Source organism: Oreochromis aureus, linkage group 12 (assembly GCF_013358895.1).
Source record: "Oreochromis aureus strain Israel breed Guangdong linkage group 12, ZZ_aureus, whole genome shotgun sequence".
Classification (NCBI taxonomy): Eukaryota; Metazoa; Chordata; class Actinopteri; order Cichliformes; family Cichlidae; genus Oreochromis; species Oreochromis aureus.
Genome location: NC_052953.1, coordinates 4,210,707 through 4,233,444, shown reverse-complemented (window position 1 = coordinate 4,233,444; position 22,738 = coordinate 4,210,707). Strand labels below are relative to the sequence as shown.

At 42.9% G+C, this 22,738-nt stretch overlaps 1 protein-coding gene across 3 annotated transcripts in view; it reads right to left on the bottom strand.

Annotated features, from left to right (window-relative positions):
- Nucleotides 1-188: 188 nt before the first annotated feature.
- wdfy3 (WD repeat and FYVE domain containing 3) overlaps nucleotides 189-22,738 on the bottom strand; it is a 111,640-nt gene continuing 89,090 nt past the window's right edge. For all 3 annotated transcript variants that reach the window (XM_039620530.1, XM_039620532.1, XM_039620531.1), the window contains exons 40-66: nucleotides 21,670-21,827; nucleotides 21,488-21,565; nucleotides 20,432-20,662; nucleotides 16,266-16,434; nucleotides 15,904-16,067; nucleotides 13,755-13,903; nucleotides 13,026-13,146; nucleotides 12,467-12,552; nucleotides 11,992-12,072; nucleotides 11,771-11,825; nucleotides 11,561-11,680; nucleotides 11,310-11,427; nucleotides 10,773-10,879; nucleotides 10,165-10,318; nucleotides 9,967-10,058; nucleotides 9,666-9,878; nucleotides 9,227-9,368; nucleotides 8,866-9,020; nucleotides 7,908-8,066; nucleotides 7,310-7,489; nucleotides 7,022-7,204; nucleotides 6,706-6,799; nucleotides 6,437-6,580; nucleotides 5,076-5,303; nucleotides 4,805-4,916; nucleotides 4,406-4,603; nucleotides 189-3,618 (exon numbers count right to left, since the gene is read on the bottom strand). In XM_039620530.1, coding sequence (XP_039476464.1) covers nucleotides 3,498-3,618; nucleotides 4,406-4,603; nucleotides 4,805-4,916; nucleotides 5,076-5,303; nucleotides 6,437-6,580; nucleotides 6,706-6,799; nucleotides 7,022-7,204; nucleotides 7,310-7,489; nucleotides 7,908-8,066; nucleotides 8,866-9,020; nucleotides 9,227-9,368; nucleotides 9,666-9,878; nucleotides 9,967-10,058; nucleotides 10,165-10,318; nucleotides 10,773-10,879; nucleotides 11,310-11,427; nucleotides 11,561-11,680; nucleotides 11,771-11,825; nucleotides 11,992-12,072; nucleotides 12,467-12,552; nucleotides 13,026-13,146; nucleotides 13,755-13,903; nucleotides 15,904-16,067; nucleotides 16,266-16,434; nucleotides 20,432-20,662; nucleotides 21,488-21,565; nucleotides 21,670-21,827 — 3,812 coding nt within the window. In that variant the 3' untranslated portion in view covers nucleotides 189-3,497. The remainder of the gene's footprint in view (nucleotides 3,619-4,405; nucleotides 4,604-4,804; nucleotides 4,917-5,075; nucleotides 5,304-6,436; nucleotides 6,581-6,705; nucleotides 6,800-7,021; nucleotides 7,205-7,309; nucleotides 7,490-7,907; nucleotides 8,067-8,865; nucleotides 9,021-9,226; nucleotides 9,369-9,665; nucleotides 9,879-9,966; nucleotides 10,059-10,164; nucleotides 10,319-10,772; nucleotides 10,880-11,309; nucleotides 11,428-11,560; nucleotides 11,681-11,770; nucleotides 11,826-11,991; nucleotides 12,073-12,466; nucleotides 12,553-13,025; nucleotides 13,147-13,754; nucleotides 13,904-15,903; nucleotides 16,068-16,265; nucleotides 16,435-20,431; nucleotides 20,663-21,487; nucleotides 21,566-21,669; nucleotides 21,828-22,738) is intronic.

Below are 22,738 nucleotides of genomic sequence, written 5' to 3'. Positions count from 1 at the left end.
TCTAATACATGACCATATTAGGCATATCCTCTCCCTCTGACATCACACAGAACCAAAAGTAGAAAAAGAAAAACCTGACTGACCTGTCTAACCTCTGTAAAAGTAGTGTGTGGCTGCGTAGGGTCATTAAATCTTTTAAATGGAAAGAAGCTCAGACGCTGCTATAACTTAGAAACGAAACAAATGCCTTTGGTGGGAAACAGCAATTTTTTATTGAAATGAAATTAAAAAGAATAAGTACCAGATCTATTGCATTATTGTAACATTTTGTTTCTGTAACGGGGGACGGGGAGGTTACTCTACTGTGGTTTTTTTCTCTCGTAGGATGTAGTGAACACAAATATACAAGGAACATTCAGCTATTACAGATTGCACACCAGATACTGTAGTAACGCAGTCTAATACAAGACCACCAAAATAATCCAGATTTCTCCTTTTTTTTCCCCTTCTTTCTTTTTTTTGCTTTCGATTAATCCTTAATTATTTTTTTCCCCCCATAGAGAGTACAAAAGTCCACCCAGAGTCGGGGTCATGATCTGCGGCTTTGTACACAAACCTGTCGCTCGGTATGACCCGTCAAACAATGCCTCAAAGAAAAACAAAAAAAGAATAAATCCAGCAAAAAAGAGAGATAATCTAATGCCGAACATGTACAATGCACTGACACAGAAAGTCAGCTGTGTTAATAGACATGCAACAAGTAACAAAACTTGCTGAAATCACAATAATTAAAAAAAAAATCTAAACCCAGTTATAATTGCATAAATACTTTGTACAGTTCATTTATCCGCTGTGAAATGCACCTTTCAGTTAAAACGTTAAACTGCATTCAATAAAAACTCGACTGTTTTTTTTCTGTTTTTGTACATGTGAAGGTGCAAAAGGAATCCTCGATTGATAGAAGCCGACTCGGCCGTTTCAGCTGGATGGCATGATTGCACGCTAAGTTACAGTACAGAAAGGCAGAATGATATAAAGGAGGACAATAACATGAGTGCATATTATTATTATTACAACATTAAGGAGCGGTGAGGGTGAACACTAAATGCCTGTGAAGACTCGTGGGACGTACAAAGAAAGAAAGAAAGCAGCCCTTGAATGCACAGTTTGCCCACAGAACCACAAACCGAGTGAGGGGAGAGATGTGCAGTCTTTAACGCAGAAAGAGCCAAACATGGATTTGTGTTGACAAAAGATCAAGTTACATTCAACATTATGAAAGCAGATAAAACCTCTGATATCGCCGCCTCAGTGCGGCAGAGTAATGTGTTTTTATAGTGTTTAAACTCCTTTGAGTACTTCACATTTTTATGTTTCCTTGCTCAGGTTGAGTCTCTGTCCCGGCTGGAGTTTGGTTTCTATAAGCTAACATTCGTGCTACAGAGAATCTCCAAAATGCATTTAGTCCAACGACAATCGCCTGAAATTGTAGATTTTTGCTTTTTCAGATGAAATGAAGAATTAAGTAATTTTAAATTTGTTTAATTTCTTTGGATTCTGGTCTCAAGTAATAAGATAACCGTCACCGCTCCCTGAGCCTGGTTCTCCTGAAGGTTTCTTCCGTTAAAAAGGGAGTTTTTCCTTCCCACTTTCGCCAAGTTCTTGCTCACAGGGGGTCATCTGATTGTTGGGGGTTATTTCGTCACTGTTAAAGTGACAGTCACTAATCTGATGGCACAAATGACACCCCATAGCTTTGAGTTTGTCCCGTGTTATGTTAGTGCAACAATCCAAGTCATTTTACATTTAAACAGTTAAGCTGCAAATGAATTAAGACGTCTGAAAAACATTAAATTAATCAACTCTACAATCAAGATAGATCAAGTCAAAAGGTTTATTAACGTCAACAACTGAAGGGCATGAGGTTAATTTTATGCTCTCAGTCTAAAGTGTCACATCAAAATCCATGTCTTCTCTTCCCCTGCAGGAGCAACAAGGATGGAATATGAAGTCATAGCACTGATATAATGGTAGGAAAAGAAAGCTACAGACTCGCTCTCCTGCAGCTTTACCCCACCTGTAAAATATGGTAAAGAAAAGCGAAACAAGAATACTCTGCAAGTCTGTTTGGCCTAGTCTTTACCTTTAATGACAAAAACACGCCAAGATTTATTAAAAATCAAACGGCCTACGTGACTATTGACACCTCCTCCAACGTCTACATATACTCTGAAACATCTCTTTAATAAAAAGGTGCTTGGCTGCAGCTCCAGTGAGTGAGGATAACGAGTATTGAGAGCTGCTGCGATAATGCCACAGGGGAGTAAAAATCCAGCAAATCCTCAATAGAAACCAACACGATAAATAAAAAAACAAAACACAGTTCATGAGGAAGTCCCTTTTTAGTGTGCATTCAAGAAGCTGCTTTAAAGCTGTATGGTCAAAAAAAAAGGACACGATGGACGCTAAATGTGCAGTTATGGGACGCATGTGCGTTACTTTTAACCTTTTTACACAAGATGAACCCGATTTTTTCTCTCTCTTAATAACAAATTATAATAATGCAGAAGGAACCACAAAATGAAAGGAGTGATATGGTTCTAACAAGAAAAATCAAAGTCAAACTGAACACGATAAAGTTTGTAGTCTTCAGAAAGCAGCAGTAACTAAAATAAAAAAAATCTCCAAATGGGAAAACAAAGGACTGAACAGATGACATGTTAAAAATTAAACATCGTAACTGACACGAGAAAACAGTTTGGCAATAAAAAAAGAGGAAACGACAATCAGAGAGTAAACCTCTCTGTCCGCGTGGCGACGGTTTGACACTCTCACAAAATAAATCACAGGTCTGTAAACAACAAAACGATCGGGAAATTATAAAGAAGTGATTTTGCATAACTAGACCCACTAGTACGGTCAACCCAGAGACATTAATTATGGACATTCATCTCCCTCCCTCCCCTCCGTGTTATTCTCGCTGTGACTCGTGACGCAGACTACACACAATCATTTTTTCTGTTTTTTTAAAGCCAGGAGTGGTTAGTCACAACGCTATGTTACAGGCATTTCTTTTACTTCATTGACCTTATTTTTTGTTCTGTGTTTGCTCCTTTTAGAGTTAAAAAGGTCGTGATACCTATTTACACTATCAACAAGTTTTTGTCTTTTATCATCCTGCTGTGAAAGCTGAAGGAGTTTTGCCTGTTTCTTGATCTCGAAGCAAAGATGGCGGATGACTGATTCGTGCGTGCTGCATTAAAGGTGGTTTTTTTTCCCTCCGCTCCAGGTGAGTGCCGGTGGTAAAAGTGGGGACTGAGTTTCTTTCCATGTTCTTTGCGATCTGTTGTCCTCGTTCATATCCTTTCTCCTTTGCTGAGCTCCGCCGCCGTACTTGAGTCGCTCCCTCCCGCGACACCCTGTCAGTGCGGTACAGTACACGTGGTTACTGAGGGGTAATGGGGAAGGAGTTTTGGGAGATGCAGAGGGAAGTCGGATGGAGGAATGAAATGCTCCCCGGGTCCTCAGGAGGGGCTGGCGGCGGGTGGATGCGGAGCTCAGTTTCTGCAGCCGTCCTCGACGCTTCGCTCATGCTGGAGGTTGTAATAACAGTTCTGACAAACACGCACAGGTGACGAGATCTTCAGCCGCTTGATCTCTGATTGGAAGCGACTGCACCTGTGACACAGGGTGAGATAACATTCTTTTCAAAGTGCAGGAGAGAAATGAAGATGATGAAGGTGAAGAAAAGTAACATTGCTGAGTATTTTAACACATTCACTGAAGTGAGCCACGATTTAAACTGTTAGAAACAAACAAACAACCCCAATAATTATTTTAAACACACACACACACACACACACACACACACACACACACACACACACACACACACACACACACACACACACACACACACACACAAAATCAGAGAATGAAATATTTTATTTGCATAAGATCTCAGAAACCTCAGAGAGGCCCAGAGACTTGTCAGCAACCCCTTGGCAACCTCTAGCGGGTGATTGCTGGAGATAGTGAAACTTGGAAAAAGTGAGCTGCAAAACAGAAATGAAGACCGTTCACCTGTTGCTGTGCAATGGTAGTGTGCACAGCAAAAAAAAAAACAAAGGACCCCAAATCGAGCCTTGAGGAACACCAGAGCCAAAAGCTGAAAAATGAAGTGCAATAAAAAAAAAAACCAAACCTTGAGGGTTAAAGCATGTAAGCACTGTGGCTGTTACTTCCATTAAAACTTCAAGAACTTTAATTAGAATTTATGTAGTGGTAGTGTACTGGTACTGGTACCAGAAGAAATGGTAATGGTTAATTTTGCATCTCTGAAACTTACATTGATTCTGGATATACTTAATTATACCTATAAATGGTATTTTGTTCTAACAATTTCTGGTATGACAATGACATAAAAGCATCCTTAGGTGGAAAAACTGCAGAATAATGATCTTACTTCTGGCAGAAGAGCTGTCCGCAGTTCCTACAATGGTGGCGTCGCTCAGTAAGCGAGAAGCGAACCGTGCAGCCGGAGCAGCTGTCCACCACCTCGTCCTTCACCCAGTGGTCTGCTGCCGAACGGCCGGGCTGGTCGCTGACCGACCAGCTAAACACTCTGCCACGGCCATCACCTACCAGGATTTTACTGTGGTCCCTGAAGAGAGGAACGCCCAAAGCGGGAAGGAAGAAAGAGAAAAACAAAACAATTAAATATCTTGTTTTCAAAAATATTCGCTTGGACTGTATTATATATTTTCAAAAGAAGATGTTCTTCAGATGTGCCAAAGGAATACAAGCGTTTACAAAAAGAAACTCATTTCCTGTTTGTCGGTTTGGTTCGACCCGGCTCTCTTACTTGGAGATGGCGAGGGACGTGATCTCAGCTGGGTGAGCGTTGTCCTTGCGATCAAAAGCCGTGTGCATGGTGAGCTTACTCCGGAAGACCAGCTGGCGCTCCCATCTGTAGCCTGTGAACGCACAAAAACAAACACTTAACAAGCAACATTTTAATATGAGTCATTAGATCAGCAGACTAATCCTATCCATTTGTTGTCTCCCCTTCAATGGCAGAATAATCCCTTAGAACATGGAACACAACATGGTTTTTGCAGCTGCTGGACACCCACCTGCCCTGAGCTGGTTATATGTCCGTGCCTCCATAGTGGAGGGATGCAGCGGCTGAGGCACTGAGCCCTGGCCTGAGTGAGCTGGGTGAGCGCCTTTAGTTTGGCCCTCAGAGTAATTTACAAACACGAATCCGTCCTTCTCGTCGATGCTGAGGGTGTCTGACCAGCGGTGAGAGTCGTCAGAGCCACTGTCCATCGACCAAGATGCTCCTGCTCGGGCCGAGGGACCTTATGGGTGTTAATCAATGGAAAATTAGCAGGAACAATATCTTATATCAAACAAAGGTTTTTATATGTGAAAACAAACATCAGTGTTGGTAATCTACAAGGGGTCACATTATTGCTCTATTTCTACAACCAGAGAATCTGGATTCGATGTTTCAGCCTCACAGCCGAGTTGCTGCTGATCTCACGCTCTTCTTCTTTTTTTTCCACAGTCTTCAGGAAGTGAGCATCAGAGCGCAGCAGCTAATGAGCACATGCTGCTCACTGCAGGGCAGCCGACACAGAGATAAACAAGGGAACATTTTATACTAAAGCCAAAATCAAAGTTGACGCTGATGATAAGATTTTAGTTTTAGTTTATTGCTCTTGGCTGACAACAAAACCAGAGATATATTTCAATCTGAATGTCCTCACTGACTGACTTCAGTCTGACTGACAGAGACAATGGAAGGCAAAACGCTGCTACGCCTTTAACGATAGTGCGAGCTGTTCACTCCAGTAGCAAACAAGTGAACATTTGGTGTGCTTTGCTTACAGGTAAGACGTTTTTAGTGTTAGTTCTGGATCTGCAAATAACAATATCTGAATGTGTGCTCATTCAGATTTTAACACAGCTGGCCTGTGCTCAGGGAGGTTTGTTCACCAGCTGGGAGCTGTGCTAATCCAGCTTTTACTCTTCCTCATCTACAGAGATGTGAAGACCTTTCTCATGTTTTGGGGGCATGCACAGCTGGGTCACTCCATCTAAAAACCAGAATGTTATTAGCACACTAGCTCATCCAGCTGACGCCCATCAAAATTCGCAGGTTATTGTCTGTAAAATGACAAATGTGACCTTGACTTTGAGCACAACGACCCATTAGGTGATCAGTATGTGTTTGCTGAATGACCTTCTGTAAAATACTGCAGGAAGAGTAGCATTTCTTGTGGACGGACAAACGGATGACAGACGGCTCAGCATGGCAAAAGCTCATTGGTTCTCTGGCTGAAGTGGCGTATAAGAAAATGATGCAGGAGCTGGGATTAAAAATACACTGTACATTTACAGCTGATTTTTATTACTCCAGAGCTCCTACCCCCACTTCTGGTAAAAAACACCAAACTGTTGAATTTAACTTGAACATAAATCTAAGTACCTCTGGGTCTGTGGACGGTGCTACCCGGCTGGCTGCCTCCACCTGTCGAGGGGTTGCATGGCGCTCTGGGCTCTTGGCTCAGATTGGGCTCGTCTGCATCCGACTCACTGCTGTCATCATCACCGTTGTGACTCTCACCGCCCTCTGAGAGACCAAGATAAGTTTGTACCTTAGTACAGAGTTTTAGAGTGACGTGCACTGTGTGATCTGTGTTCTGATGACTCGATCTAGCAGCTTCAATGAGCTCATTCTTTTCTATTAGGACTCACCGATCTTCTCGTCAGCACAGCAGTCAGGCACATCTGGCTCTACGGGTTCGGGAGCAGGGGTTTCTGGTACCTGGAGGAACTCCATTCTCCAAAACTATAAGACAGTTTTTAGCAAGATTTAGCACAAGGAATACTTTCAGGAATACTTTTAGATTTTTATAAAGAGTTAACAAAGTGAAAAAAATGACAAATGTTCTGTCGTTATAATGCTCGACTGTTACTCATTTTACAGCAGCGCAGAAAAACACGTTTTGGTAAAACATTGTAACAAGTGACTAATAAACTTAAAGAGGGATGTGTATCCAGGCGAGCTCACCCTCACAACGCCATCCGAGTGGCCGGTGACGATGACGTTCTGCGTGTCCCACTCGTTCATCTCCGACACGCAGCAGCAGAGGATCTGCTGGCTGCGGCCGGTGAAGGTGTTGGCGCTGGCGATGGGGCTGCCGTTGATGCTCCACACGTGAATGTAGGTGCCCGCGCAGGACACGATGTCCCCCTGTGCAAACACAAACACACGTCGTTCCATCGTGCGGCTCGTAAACGATCCCACATGCTGCTCCCGCAGTTTCTCTGTTTCACGTGTGACGGAGGACAAACTTACCGTCAGTTCATTGATACACAGAGCCGAGACGGGCGCTCGGTGCCCCCTGAGCTGTGTGACGAAGGAGAGCTTGTTGAGGTCCCAGATGATGCAAGTTCGATCCCGTGAGCCACTGACAACAATGTGGTACGCCGAAGACGCCGTCAGACACGTCACGGCGTCCGTGTGGCCAAGCAGCGCCTAAGATATCACGCGACATGGGAGACACAATGGCATCAACAAACTTAAACACCTTAGCATGCAGGATTTCATTAGTGTGCAGGGAGATTAAAATCTGCAGATTAACGTTTGTGCTGAATGAACTAAGCAGAAACACTGACCCATCAAACTAATTTCATGGGTCAAACTAATTAAACCCTGCAAGGATTAAGCTGTCATTGATGAACCTTGGCAATCACAGGAGAAACAGTCCTCTATCCTTCCTCTGAAGCACACAGTGTTCAGCTTTGACCCAGCCTTTTGATTGGTTGGACCTCACACAGTTGAGAGTGCTGCCAGGTTTCTATAAAATGTCTTCTGCTTTCAGATAATTTAAAGTTTGATGACTGAAGCGCAGCTGCTGCACGAACCTGCACTGCGTCTCTTTGTGTGCATTTACCTGTTTGAGCGTAAGTGACTTTGCCCTCTCCTTTGAGGTTCCCGTCTCCCACACACAGATGGCGGTGCTGGTGCCACCGGTGATAACCAGCTTTGGGTTTGGACATATGGCACAGAAGATCTGGCCCCACTCCGACAGACACTCGTACACCACCAGCGCCTGAAACAAGATGGAACATTCAAATCCGTTTGTGGAAAACTGAAAAGATCTACAACAGTAACAGCTTCTGTTCTCGGGACTGTTATCTTCAAGCTTTCCATTCATTGGTTATTCATTCTGATGCATTTAAACAAGAGGCATCAATTGAGTCAGGTGCAGCTGAGTGTTTGTAATGATGTAGGCGGCTGTAGGAGAGGAAGGACACCTCCCAATTATCTATCACGACACCGTCTGGGGTCTAGACAAATACTCCTGCAGACACGTAGCAACGAGGGAATAAACTGGAAAAACTGTCAGGAGAAAACCAGCTGCAAACCCCAGACTGACCTTAGAGGGGATCAGACATGAAACGGTGCTTCTGAGCATGAGAAAGTGTTACCAAATTAAAATCTAAATCTCTTTCAGCTTGAAGAACGTCTCCTTTTTAGCCGCCAGCAGGAAAACAGAATCTATACAGTAAAAATCAGATGTAGCTTTAGTGATTTAAAAGCTTCTTTAATGGCTGCAGATCTCATGTAACATGCATTTCTAGTGAAAGACCAGCAGGGGGAAACGGTGCCTTTATTTTTTTCCACATTTACTAGGAATCCTCAAGGTGAGTAGCAAACACGTACAGTGGCTCATTTTTAAATTAGGTGAAATAAATCCACAATTATTGAGAAAGGAAGTCAGCAAACACAACATCAGTAAAAGGATGGGGGTCACTCACACATAGAGGCTATATCCTGGAGATAAAAAGGTGTTTGAGGAGTTTAAATCTATGAGGAACTGGCTGTCAGGAGAACTTCTCACTACTGACCTTGTCGGAGTCATAGTTAGCCAGGCGACAGCTGAGATCGGCGTAACCCCAGGCAAAGGTCTTGCTCCAGGTGGGGGGAACCAGAACTTTGTTTTGCTCTACAGCGAGGATGCCCTTGTCGGTGGACACAATCTGTCCCACAGGGTCTTTCAGCTCTGGAAAACAGATCACACACACACACACACACACACACACACACACACACACACACACACAAAGAAGTGTGAATTTAAAGAGGCTACACACCTCGTATTCACAAACAGACCCCATGAAGCTTTGTTTACACAGCGATCAGTGCATGCATCCTGTTTACTGAGCAACACTGTGAGCAATTATTTGACCACATGATGTGTGTGCGTACCTTTAACTGGTGCAAGAGAAGGTCTGAGATTGTCCAGGTGATGAAAGAAGATCTTGTCGCTGTTGGAGCTCGGAGGAACGCCGGCAACGTCACCGTTGGCTTTACTGCGTACTCGTTTCGGAGGGTGGGGCTTCTTGAACAGCTGGAACACAAACATCAACGACCAATGATTCGACAGCGAGATTTCAACATCTACTCAAACCCAGTTAAAGGCAAGAAACCAACCGTAGTATACAGCACGTTAAATGACTCTGTAATGCATAAATGTCTGTAATGTAACAGGAAACACATCAGGTTAAATAAGAGGGTCCACCCTCCTTAGAAAAGGGTGGACCCTCTTAAAAAAAGGTGTATAAATGATTGAGTGTAGATTGATGGAAAAAAATGACTTTAAAAATGTATTTAGACTAAAATGAACACGTCAGTGTTCCTGTCTGACCTGTTTGGGGATTTGTCCGAAGTTGTTGATGAAGCCGATGGTGGCCGTCTCTTTGAGCGGGTCGTTGATGTTGTAGATGTCCACCTGACCCTCGTAGAAGAGGTGGTGGAAGACGTTGACCGCTTCCACAGCCGGAGGGCCCTGCTGCTTGTAGCCGAAAATCAGGTCGATCCATTCGTGGAGGTGGGCCGATACGTAGTCGCACTCCAACGCCTGCAGCCGGGACAGAGGACGTGTCGACCGTGAGGGTGGATTCAAAATCACTCAGAGTAAAACCAGCCAAGAAGAGCTGATCTCCTACCTCTCTGTGGACTCTGATGAACTCCCGGGGGTCGCCCTTAGCCCAGGGTGGGAGAATGACGTCACCCAGTTTGGTCCCATTCTGCTTGGCACCTGGTGCATGAAAAGCAAAAGGAGGAAAGAGCATTAATAACAAAGCAGTGAATGATCCAGTCAGTTTTTAAACTGTGCTTCGATCAGCTGGGATTCTGATACTGACCCAGGTCGAAGTTATTGGAGTTCAGCAGGAACTCAGGCAGATAGAAGAACTCCGGGATGAGCTCCTTGACGTCGGCCATGTTGTGTTTGGAAGCAGAGAGCCAGGCTTCACGCACGCTGTGGAACATCCTGTCAGCCAGGTCGAAGTGTCCTCCCTGTCATTCACACAAAGACACATTTTTAGCCCTCAAAAAAAATTATTTCTATGAGTTAAAAGTAGAGAAGGCACAACTCCCAGGAAATGCAAAGCGAGCCCAGCAAACAAAAATAATAATAATACCAGTACTGTGTTATTAATGTGGTTTCATTGTCCTCTGGAGTTTTCTGACTTACTCTTTTACGGGGCATAACAAGTTAAAAAAGAAGAGGGGAACTAATACATTTAGCTTTTTCTATATAAAGTCAAATAGTTGGAAATAAAGTTGAGTTAAACAAATAAAATAGAACTTGATTCTGCAAAATATGTAAACAAAAAAAAATTAAGGCAATAAATCAAATGTAACTACTATATATAACTTATTAAAAAACCTCCTGGAATGGAGGGTTGGAGTTCTAGTCCATGTTTTAATTTTCAAGCTGAACTGTCAGTAGAGTCGAAACTCATCAAACCTGAAGTCTGAGGAAAATCTGTGTGAAGGGCTCCATCCGGACCAGGTAGGAGGCCACAATCATGGCTGACGAGTAGTGAGTGCCGTAGTGGTACGCCGGGGTTTCACCTGGTAAGGCAACAAGAGCTTAATGATATAGACCAGTACCAGTTATTGGGGGAAAAAAAGCAGGCTCTATGTATTTTTTTAATTTCATATTTAGTACAGAAATAAATCTAAATAAATGTTATAAATGACTTCAACATAAAATATCCTGGTGCAGGAAGCATCACACATTCAGGAGCTGGCAGGTTACAGACCAGCTAGTGTCTAATCCCACTGGATCTGAGACAGTCGTCACCCACCCGTCTGCTGGGTGGGTGACAACAGCTGGGGGAAAACAGCTCAGGTTCAGTTCGCTCTGCATGTTTTTTCGGGGCCTCTCCTGTAGGCAGGAGGACCCACATAGCGAGTTTGTGGTACCAAAAGTCTGTAGATGATATTAACACACATATATCTGCTCACAGAGAAATGTTAACTGATGGTCTCCTTTCCTTACCGTTGGGGTCTTCCCAGTCCTTGTACCGCTTCTTGTACTGCGTTAGCCGGGTGTCAGTCTGGGCGCCCATCGGCTTGGCGAGGTTACGAAATGTCTTTGGGTTGGTGAGGTCCAGCTCCTGGTGACCAAAAGCAACCCAAACATCCATGAAATCACCACACTGCCCCGGGTGGCATTCATATCAAAACTGGGGTATTTTCTGTTGTGGACACTGAAACATTAAAACAGCAGCAGATAAAATCTTGAGGCACCTCCGAGTCGTAATCGGCCAGGATCCAGGGGAACACCGGATACTGCATCAGGTCGTTGTAGGAGCGTCCGGCCAGGGTGTTCAGATGCATCAGGTACTGGAAGTTACTGATCTCTCCTCGCTACAGAACACAAATGCACACAAACACACGTTGTTGAGCCATGTGCTTTACTTCAAATCTGAAGTCAGACTAACAAATTCAGGTTCTTACCTCCCATCTCTGAGTCACTGACTTCTCACCAACCAGTGTGCTGAGAAGTCCAGATCTGACACAAACCAGGACAGAGAGGATGATTAGTTTAAACAGCTCAGTGGTCTTTTAATAATTATACACTCGTGATTTTACGTTTGTAGAGTCATTATGTTGAGACATAAATACAGAATCCAGAATCTATTATTTATAAAAATGATATGATGTGAAGGTGGATGTACCCTTGTTCCACGCTGGTGTTGGGTCTCTGGCCTGAAACAGACTCAGAGCTGTCAGCCAGCGAGGGCACCACCGCCAAGAACCTGGAAGAATCAAACATGACCTATGAATTTCTTTACAGCCACACAGACGCATGCAACCTGACAACAACGGTGATATACCGGCATTACAGGGAGAAGCTTTATAGCTTTATATGAGCAGCAACATCAATCTTGGCAAAATCCTTCTCCTCAACAGAGATCACGGCACCAGACTGAATCACAGCTGATCACGGCTCTCCAGTAAAACCAAATTATCACTGAAAATAACTCAACCCTGACAACAACTCCTAAGGAAACAGTAAGAAATGATCACTTGTAGCGTGTGAGTGTTCAAAAGAGCACAAAATGACAAATTTCATTAAACCCTGAGACTAAAATGTGAGAGAAGCATCTGCTGCTCAGGTACTGCATTTATATTTATATATGTATTCACTACCTTTGGTAAACCTTGTTGCGAACTCCTTTCTGGAAGGCTAGCAAGTAGTTTCTCCCATCCGCTGAAAAGACTTCCACCGCCATGGGCTGAAAGAAGACGATGGCATACATGAGATTCAGGGGAAAAAAACATAGCCCAAAACTTTTACAGATGATCTATCATCATCATTTCCAGCTCCATATTTTTATTTTTGGACTCCAGAGAGTAGTTCTGCACGATTCACTGTTCAAAATGATCCTAATTTATCTAACACCAGACACTGGTGCAGCCCATAAACTCACTTTAGCTCCTTCTACTTTCCCTTTAAGCCAGATTCCTTCTGTTTGCCTGCACTTATTAAACGACATCATACAGAGCCAAGAGTAGAAAAACACCTTGGAAAAGCCATGTTTAATAGAAGCATCCAGCCCTGTTATTGTATAAATGAAAGAAAGGAAAAACAAAATAAGTTCCCTATAAACTACTCAATTTAATTATCTTGTCAGTTCCTATATTAAAAGAAAGCATGTAATGCTGCATGCAGTGTGTGCGTGTGTGTGAGAGACACATGCATGCTGACCTGCAGCAGGTAGCGCCTCTTGTGAACCTCTTTAATGTCTTCGTAGGCAAAGATGCTGCAGGTTCTCTTTAACTGGCTCTGTCCTTGTCTCGCTCCTCTGGGGATGATGGCCTCGTGCATACTGGAGAAAAAACACACAACAACCCACTCGAGAGAAGATCCACTCGAAATTTTAATCCCCTGTTTGCGGTGGGTAAGTTCCCGTGACATGGCTGAGAATGAATAAACACATACATCCATATTTGATAAGATTAGCTGGATAGTGCATCGTTAAATCACTCCAAAAACTTCAAAGTTGAGTTGAAAAAAAGCATTCAGTTAACGAAAGAGTGTGTCTTGAATAAATTATCAGCTAATTGGCGTATGATTTAAGCTCTGTGCTGGTACAGGACAGTGGGGAAGCTTAGGAGGGGGTAAAAACACCAAAACAACCCGAGGGACACACCACAAAGTCTGGGAGACATCTGCTCCTTTTTCCCCTTTTTTTGGTTATTTTCCAGCAGCATCTCAAAGGAACAGGCTGAGCAAGTTCCACGAAAAATAATAAATATGTGAAAAGCTTTGCGGACTTTCACAGCGCATGCTCCATTGGCAGCATTACATCACCCCAGTAGCAGAAACTTCCACTGCAGCGTCCACAGGAATGATGTCATCCTTTATTCAGAGAAACAAAGTGCCGATGCCGCGTCCGCTGTCAAGTGAGGGATGGATACAGAGGCGTGAACCTACTTGGGTGGCAGCGTGTCGATGTCCCTGATCTCCCTGGACACGGTCATGGTGTAGCCATCGATGACGTAGAAGTGCTCCTTCCCAAACAGCAGCAGACCCTCGCTGGTGTCGAGACCCTGCACTCTGGCACAGCGGTACATGTGCTGAATCTGGAACGCACAACATCTAATTAGCTAAAGTTCAGAGGTCAATTACACAAAGGGAAGCCCCCTAGCTGAATTTCCTCTGAACACAGAACAAGTAAATGAGGGTACTTTCTCCACTGGAGAAGCAGCTTTGTGTAAAACCTCTGATCCTCAAATGCTCCACCTGAGCAGAAACAGTGGGAGCTGATTTAAAGGCACGTAAGCCCAGAAAGCTAATAATTAATCTTTCTTGTAAAAACTGACAAAAGATCTTGAAAGCAAGACTCGGTCAAGTGTAAAGGTGATTCAGGTACTTCATGATCAGACCAACCTCTTCTTAAAAAGCTTTGATTCACTAATTTTTCCCTTTGAAATGTCATAAATATCTGGTTACATCATAAAGATTTTTCTTTTGCTTGTTTAAAGCAGGTCTTATTATTTGACAGGATAGAGAGAAATGCCTTAAACTCGCTTTTTGATTGGGCAGCCGGAGAAGTCTTTTGACTTCTCCGGCTGCAAAGAGACCAGTTTGTATTGGAGTCTCTGAACAGGCTCCCCTACTCTGTGACCTCAGCAAACACTTTTCCTGATTGGATAACAAATAGTCAATAACAAGTCTCAAAATGCCAAGATGACTGATGTCTCAGCAGCTAAGCCCATCTTTTATACACAGTCTTTGTCCAGCACTCCAAGACACGGACTCTGACCTCCTCGACTTAGTCAATCTGTTTACCATCTCTGTCTCTGGAATTTTAAAATGCAGGTCAGAGAATTACCGATATGCCCAGCTATAAATAAAGTTCAACACTAGGAAACAATATGTCTTAGTAGCACATGCTTTCACCCTTGTTCTCCTTGGCATCAATAAATGCTACATAAAACAATTCTGCACAAGTGTCACTCCTGTGGGAAAGATGCTTGGTCTCAGAATATTTCCATAACATCAAGCAGTGAGATTAAAACTTTAACAGATGCTTTCTGACTTTTGGGTTAATGAAAAAAAAAAAGAACAATAATTTGCTTTAAGATGAAAATGTCATGTACCTGAAAGTAAAGCTGATTCATCCAACTACTTATGTATGCTTATATATACTTAAATATACCTTAAAAACTACAAGTCCCAGGGATAATTTTGTAGTGTGCTCACAGACTGTAAATAAAAGATGGCAGTAGCCACCGTCACATCATCTTGGTGTTTTCAAAGTAGATAATGATGAGTGAGATCTGCCTGAGAAACGTGGTGGTGAGAGGGCAGTCATTCACCAGGTGGGCGTGCCCTAAATCCTAACCTGCTTTATCATCTACTTCACTCTAAAAGGAACCATAGTTCATGAAGTAAAGGGCAGTTGCTACTATAGACTCAATATTAAGGTGTTGCTGAGGTATTAGCAAACACGAGTCTATATAGCTATACACACTTGTTTTTGCAACCCCAGAGGCTGCCCCCTGCTGTCCATCAGGAAGAATGCAGGTTCAAGCCACTTTTCAGACCTGGAGGTTATATCATTTATATTATATATATGTGTGTGTGTGTGTGTGTGTGTGTGTGTGTGTGTGTGTGTGTGTGTGTGTTATTTAAAAGGCCTTTTTATCAGATGAGATTCTGGGACTGGACACCCAGTGCAATACTTCATCACATAAATAAAGTCAATAACAGAAGATGTGAAACTTGAAATCTAAAACTTTAGAAATCAAAGATGCAGTTTGCTTGTGTGTGACTGGTTGTCTTTCCAATTTCTTTGCTTTACAAAGTTCTCTGTCACACGCTGCCAACTACCCAAAGCCAGAACGATAAAACCTGACTGCTGCGGCAAGATTAGACGTTACTGCACAAACTGGAGAAATAGGGAAAAAATGTCCAGTCCAAACTCACTAAAGCCAGCGTGTCACAATTCTGCAACAACTATGTGCAATCATTTGACGAATCGTCAAAAAGTTCCCAGTCAATACTGAACAGTATGTTTGGCTGAAATGCGCCACCTGTTAATTATCCACAAATATCTAAGTGCTTCCCTCAGACTGACCTTCTCTCCCTCCTCCAGGAGTCTCAGCAGGGACGTGTTGTCAGTCTTCTGCTCCTCTTCAGGGCCTCCTGACTCTAATAGCTGCTCCTGAAGCTGGTCCTGACTGTCCTCATCTGCACCGTCCGCTGTGGACCGAGACCTTTTCAGTGGAGCCTTCACCAGGCCTGAGGAGCACAGTGCAAACACAGTGTTACATACAGGCAACACCTCCTAACTTTAGACAGAAACTAATCATCCCACAGAGAAGGACAGAACTCCTGAATCCATTCAGAAGATGAAACACTAGAAAGGAAGGCCAAATGAGGATTTCTCTGAATCTTACTCTGTCTGACAGCATCAGTGTCACAGTGCTGTCTCTTTACCTTTGACTTTAGCAATGGTGTCCTCTCCATGCTCCAGCTCGTGGTGCGTGGTCTCTCCCTCGGTGCTGTGCTCTACAGAGTGCTGGTACATGCCGGGGTTTCCGGACAGCAAACGCATGAAATACTCCTTACTGTCGTAGCTGATGGCGCGGCGGTAACGCAGAGGTTTCTGGGGAGGAGAGAAGGAGGTGAGACCGTGTAGCACTGCATGTTCTGGACTGACTGACTCCACTTTGATTAGACTTTTAAAAGATTTTTTGGCTTTGTCAGTGTCAAAACACAAAACACATGCTTCAGTTAGTTATTCTTCATCTTTATATTCTGTGTATCAAAATAAAAGGTAGATATATTGACGATGCCTTGCACGGCTCCTGCATGACGCTGCAAGAATTTCAGTGAGAGGAGCATCACACAGGGCAGAAACTTGCTGCAATAGCGCAGTAAAGTGGCGACGTGGTTCAGCCTGTGCTGTATTTCAGATTTCACATCCACAGGCAGCCTGCTTAACAAAGCATAGGTGCTTCATTCTTCCACTCCCAGAGTTAAAGCCAAATGCACTGGTACCATGTTATTCATGTTGTCATACCCTGTCCACAGACACACAGGTGGGCATTTAAATATCTGCCTGAGTCACCTTTGTGGTAGTTCCTGGTACTGTGAATCCCCTGGACCACATTTTGGCATGACCACATACACACACACAGACTTGCGTGGTTCAAATCAACATGTTTGTTACGCTCATGCAGTCACAGCAAGCATCAGTGGGGGCCAAACAGGTTTTTCCAGAAGGTACCTGAATACAGTCAAAGACCCCAACCAGAGGTGAGGAATCAAGGGGCACCAGAGGGGGACAGGAGTGCTGAAGAGGGTAAAGAGACACAGGATATGGCTATTTAATATCTCACATGGGAATTTTTTCAATTAAGCAACCAAACAGCTCAAAGCCACATGATCCTACATATCCTCTTATTTTCATGCTAAAGTCTGGAGAGGTTAATTAAATGTAAAGAAGAACATTTTGAGCTTTTAATTTGGAGAAATATTTACAAGGTTTGAGTCCAAATTTGAGCCAAATTTCAACACCAGAACTTTTGCATAGGAAATGTAGGTTTCCTTTTCTCAAAGCATTGATATGGCAGATTTATTGTTTTTTTGCTGTTTCTCTTCTAATCATATGATTTTTATGTCACATCAATATGTAAAAAGAAATTGAAAATAGTGGAAGAAATAATTGAAAAGTGTGCGTTTGGTCTAGTTTTATCATCTATTCAAAGTTATTGGCTTCTTCTATTTTAACCATACGTACAACTACAGAGGGGCTAATTCAGCACCATTCATGAGAGATACACGACCAGTCACATGTTTGGACACAGCTTCACATTTAATGGTTTGACCTTGAACTTCTTAAAGTAATGATGAACTGTCGTTTCTCTTTACTTAGCTGATTGGTTCTTGCCATAATATAAATTCTAACATTTGTCAAATAGGGACTTCTAGACTTCTGCACAACACAACTGATGATCCAAACCCCATTAAGAAGGCAAGAAACTCCACAAATAAACCCTGACAGGCACAGCTGTGACGTGAAACCATTTCAGGCGACTACATCATGAAGCTCATTGAGAGAAGGCCGAGGGTTTGTAGCACTGTCAGCAAAGCAAAGGGTGGCTACTTTGGGAAATCTAAAATATAAAACACATTTAAAGTTATTTATCAGTTTTTTTCTATGCTACATATTCCATATGTCTTGCTTCATGTATTTGATGTCTTCAGTTTGTATCTACAGTGAAGAAAGTAGTAAAAATAAAGAGAAACCATTAAATGAGAAGGTGTGTCCAAACGTTTCACTAGTAGTGAATATAAAAGACTGAAATTTTGACTTAATTTTCTATTTTTTTCCCCACTGATAATGTTTTATTGTAGGTTACTAAAGAGGACAGGAAAGGACAAGAATGCTGGAATTTTACTGCAGAAAATAAAAAAAAAGTGTTTTTCTAGTTAAAGTTGAGCTTTTTCCTCCCTGATGTTCTTTCTCTTCTTTGTCCTCTCACACTGTGACGACTGATCCGTTGGAGGTCTTTTCCTGTTAGAAGGGAGTTCTTCTTTCCCACTGCCACCACACGCTGCTCACAGGTGATGGTCTAACTGTTAGGCGACTGTGGTTGTGAACTGGAATTAAACCACGGGGTCATTAAATTAGCTTTATGTGTTTTTGGTTGTTCCTAACAAGAACATTTAAGTGGAATTCAAATGGAAAAATCTTCAGTGGGGGGGCGTGTCCTCCAACAATGGCCAAACAAGGCAGGCAAGCCAAAACTAATGAGCTCCAACACTTAAAGTGAAAACGGCAAGCAATGGTATTCAAGTCCATGGCACAAGCACGGGGCTTTGTCAAGCTGCAACTGCTCCTCGAGCATGATTAAATTATACATTAGCAACCAAGCCGCCGGGAATTTGGACTTAATTAAATTCTTTCCAGAAGGCATCTAAAGAGACTCTTCATAAAGGGTCCATGAACTCTTAATCTGAACTCCTAAAGGGCATCTTCAGGAACAGGGAGGTTTGTTTTTTATGCATGTAGTCTCCATTTGAGCACTGCTGGATGATTTCATCTTTCGAGGGACAGGGACACACCAAGTCAGTCAACTAAAAGCTTGAATGTTGAAACAGAAAAAAGTTAAAAAAAACAAAACAAAACTGGGAACGCCTGAAGCGTTCTCTGAATCTTCATGACCAAATAAATTATTGTGGAGTGGAGAGATGCCCCCGCGAGCAAACGGAGAGGAGGGATTATTTGTAGAGCAAACAAAGCTAAATGTGTCTCAGTGATAGGAAAAGTGAGGCACCGGCTGTTGGTGTCACTGCCTCACAGGGCAGCGATGAGCTCATCCTAGAGCTCTATTTAAGGAGTGTTTGCTGCTCTGCGGGGGATTGGCTGAAGTTGCTGACACCAAGAAGGACATTTTTCAATTCAATTCAAAAAGAAACAAACTGGATTTCTTTGCCATGTTTTATTGAAAATGCTTAAAATACTTTCTTTGCCATGTGTTCAAACAAATGCTTGTGCCAGTCCAACTGTGAGATTCAGTTTCAGCCTCTTCTCTGTCTCACTTTGGCTACATTTCATGCTGTCACAATGTAGCTCACTGTGACTTTGGTGTCCTTTGTTATGCTTTTGGCTGCTTAGTTGACACACTTGTTGTTGAATTTGTGGACGTGGACATGGACTTGCACTACTGTCAGTGAACGTCTGGAAGTTTGGGCATTTTCACACCTATAGTTTATTCTGATCTGAATCAGTTGATGAGTTTGTAAACTTTTGGCTTTTCCCTGTTATTTGTTTCCACACGAACCAAAACGCTTCACTACAAACCAAGAAACCAAGTGAGAATGTTCAGTCTGTCTCATTTGCCAGATGTGTTTGGGGCGGGAGCAACAAAAGTAAACAGGAAAAGGTGCTGTGTTTTGGATTATTGGAGAACTTGCATTCATTTCACGTCTACTTGCTAACCTGTACAGACCTTTGCTTTGTATAGGATGTGCAAACGTGACTACAGGAAGCTTTTTAGCTCAAACTTGCAAAGTACAACTGGTAGTTGGTTCAGATGGAAGTCGGATTACGTTCACAGCACAAACAAACCACTCCACACATGGTATTGGTTTCCATGGCAGAGGCGCTCCTGTCGGTGTAGTGTGTAGGTGCCCAAGATCTTTTTGTGTACGTAAATGTAACCTTTGGATTTAAAAAGGGAAGAAAATGCTGACGTGCTTTAAACCAAGTATTTAAGTCTATTTAAAAAATAACTTTACTGCACATTTGATTTATGACCCCAACACTTTCTCGATAGTATTATAGTCAGTAGTTTCAGGTCCTGTTGATAGCGACAGTCTAAACGCTGAACCTCAGGCTTAAAAATGGTAACACAAACCATGGGCGACATTACGCTGGCTGCATGCCTCTCTTTACAGTATTGTCATATTTAATTTGCATCTCTGTCTCGTAATTAAACTGGAGAAACTGGAGAGTGTAAAAAAGGTGCAGTTTACATTTTAATTCGCCTTGCTAATGTCATTCCTCAAATGAATATTTACCACGAGTCCTTTCATATCTGCTAAAGTCCTGGAGGGGTGTGTGGGAACGTGAATGCCGATTTAAAGCCGAGTACCTGTGCTGAGTTGGTGTTGGTCTCCGTCTCTGGGACGTACGGGTAGTGGATGTAAAACATGTCATTGCGGACCATCTTCTTCCTCATTCGGCAGGGCCCCTCCGTCATTTCCAGCATAAACTTGTCCAAGTGGGAGCCGATTGGCGGGCCCCAGAGGCCTCGTTCACGCAGCAGCTCGTATTCGATGGATGCCCACTCCTCCGTCACGTACTTGAGGGCGTTCTGCTGCCGCTGCGAGACGGAGAGGATGGATGAAGCAAGAGTGCGGTGAGTCACTTGAAAAAGTACTGCTATGAATTATAAATGTCATGACTGCAACACTGGGCTGTGAAATGTTGCCGTACAGAGTTTCTGTGTGGTCCTGCAGTCACATCAGACTGCACTGTTATAGCACACTGGTTTGTGCTGACGCTGTGGTCATCACAGAAATAACTTAAGGAAACTTTACAAAAATAAACTTTGTGCAAAGTTGTTCTTAACTTTTGCAGAGGACCAACAGAAAGTTTCCCACCTGGTAACCACATGTATGGATGCAGGATCTGTGTGATCACAGCTTAAACCACCCAGGATGAGTACAAACACTAGCAAACACTACAATGATTGCAAGGCTGTTATAGCTAAATTCAGTGTGTTTGTGCATTTACAGAAACCAGTAAAATAACTTGAAGCCTTCAGTTTTAGTTTTTCATCAGATTTGCCTTCACAACAAGCACATCTGCTGAATGTTTACTGAGAATAGGAGGGCAGCTTGGCTGTGAGTCAACTGCTTCACAACTTTTTACAGCTGTTCTGAACTTTGTAAGTTGCTTGTTGTGCAATAACTGAAAAGACTGACACAAATTGTGAAAAGAATAAAAAGTAAAAACAAAAGAAGAAAATCATCTCTGAAAACGAGCTGAAGAGAAATCCAAAACAAAAATTACATCTGAACTTGTTTCCATATGAAACACTGTCATTTATTTATTCAGTAGCCTCGGAGTTACTGCACCTTACATTTTGTATGCAACCTTAATGATCATAACTAATCTTGACCCATTGGGAGTTGAGATGCACTACCTCCTGATATTCCTTGTACTGCATGGCCACCAAGTCCCGGACAACAGCGATGTGTGTGAACATCCACTGAAAAGTCTCCTGTGGACCAGAAAAACAAGCCTGTATTTAAAGTGCTCAGACTCAGAGAGTACACGTAAGTAAGAAATGCTCGTGTGTATTTGTGCTTGTTGCTTTCCGTGTACCTGTGCAGACAGGCTGTTCTTATTCAGGCTGTTCTCCTTCTTGTTGCGCCGGACGCCGGTCAGCTTGGAGAGGCCGAAGCCGCTGCTGACTCTGGACAGTTTGGACTGAGTCGCTGGTGCCACTGCTTCCCCACGACTGATGTACTTTTTCTCATGAACTGATTGGCAGAAAAGAGAAAAGTACATTCAGTTTTTTTTAACCTTGTGGTTATCTTAACAGTCTGCTGTTTACAGTAAAAAAAACATGTAAGGCGATGACAGAGGGTGTTAATGTGATTTTATTACTTAAGTTAATCTGTAAAATTCATGCTTAGTCTCTGTGTTCCTAAGGAAAAATGCACATTCCCTGATAGGAATGATGCAATAAAAATCTCCTTCCTCTGTTTGTTTACTGAAGCTGCCCACAGTTTTTTTTTAAAGATGTCGACTTGGTTTCACTTGGCATCTACTCTCTGAGCTGTGGTGAAACTTGAAAAAAAAAATCAGACTCAAACTGGTAACTGAGAACGTTCGCCTTCAAAGTAAAAGTTGCACCACACTGCCAACTTATTTAACAGTCTGAGCTGCACTTTTCACAGCTTCACTGCCACACTACAGCGAGCAGCCTGCAAGTGTTTGCAGACCAGTCCACGTCTTCCATGCAAAATACAGGCAACTGTGGCAATCACTAGCAAACAAAGTAATTGCAGGAGGTTTCTGGTGCAGCACTGTAGACTTCTTAGCTACTTCTTTCTCCCACTGACTGCCGCCAACCTCCAACAACCACTCACCAGCTGGTTCCTGAGTACACATTTTCCTCTCTCTCTCAGTCTGTGGGACTGAGGCCTGACCTGCACTAAAGCCAGTGAAAAGCAGAGGTTTCCCTTCTTCTACACAAAACAGATGTTTGACAATAATTGTAGAAAATCTGAAAAGTCTGAACTACTTTGATCCGCTGTGGATTCACAGTTTTTGGGCATGTTTCACAACCACAGCTCTGTGATGCAGAAGTTCAGCTTTCCCAGCAAGAGCACAACTTACTCAGGATGTCTCCAAGATTTAACTAACACAGAAGGTAAAGGGGATTTTA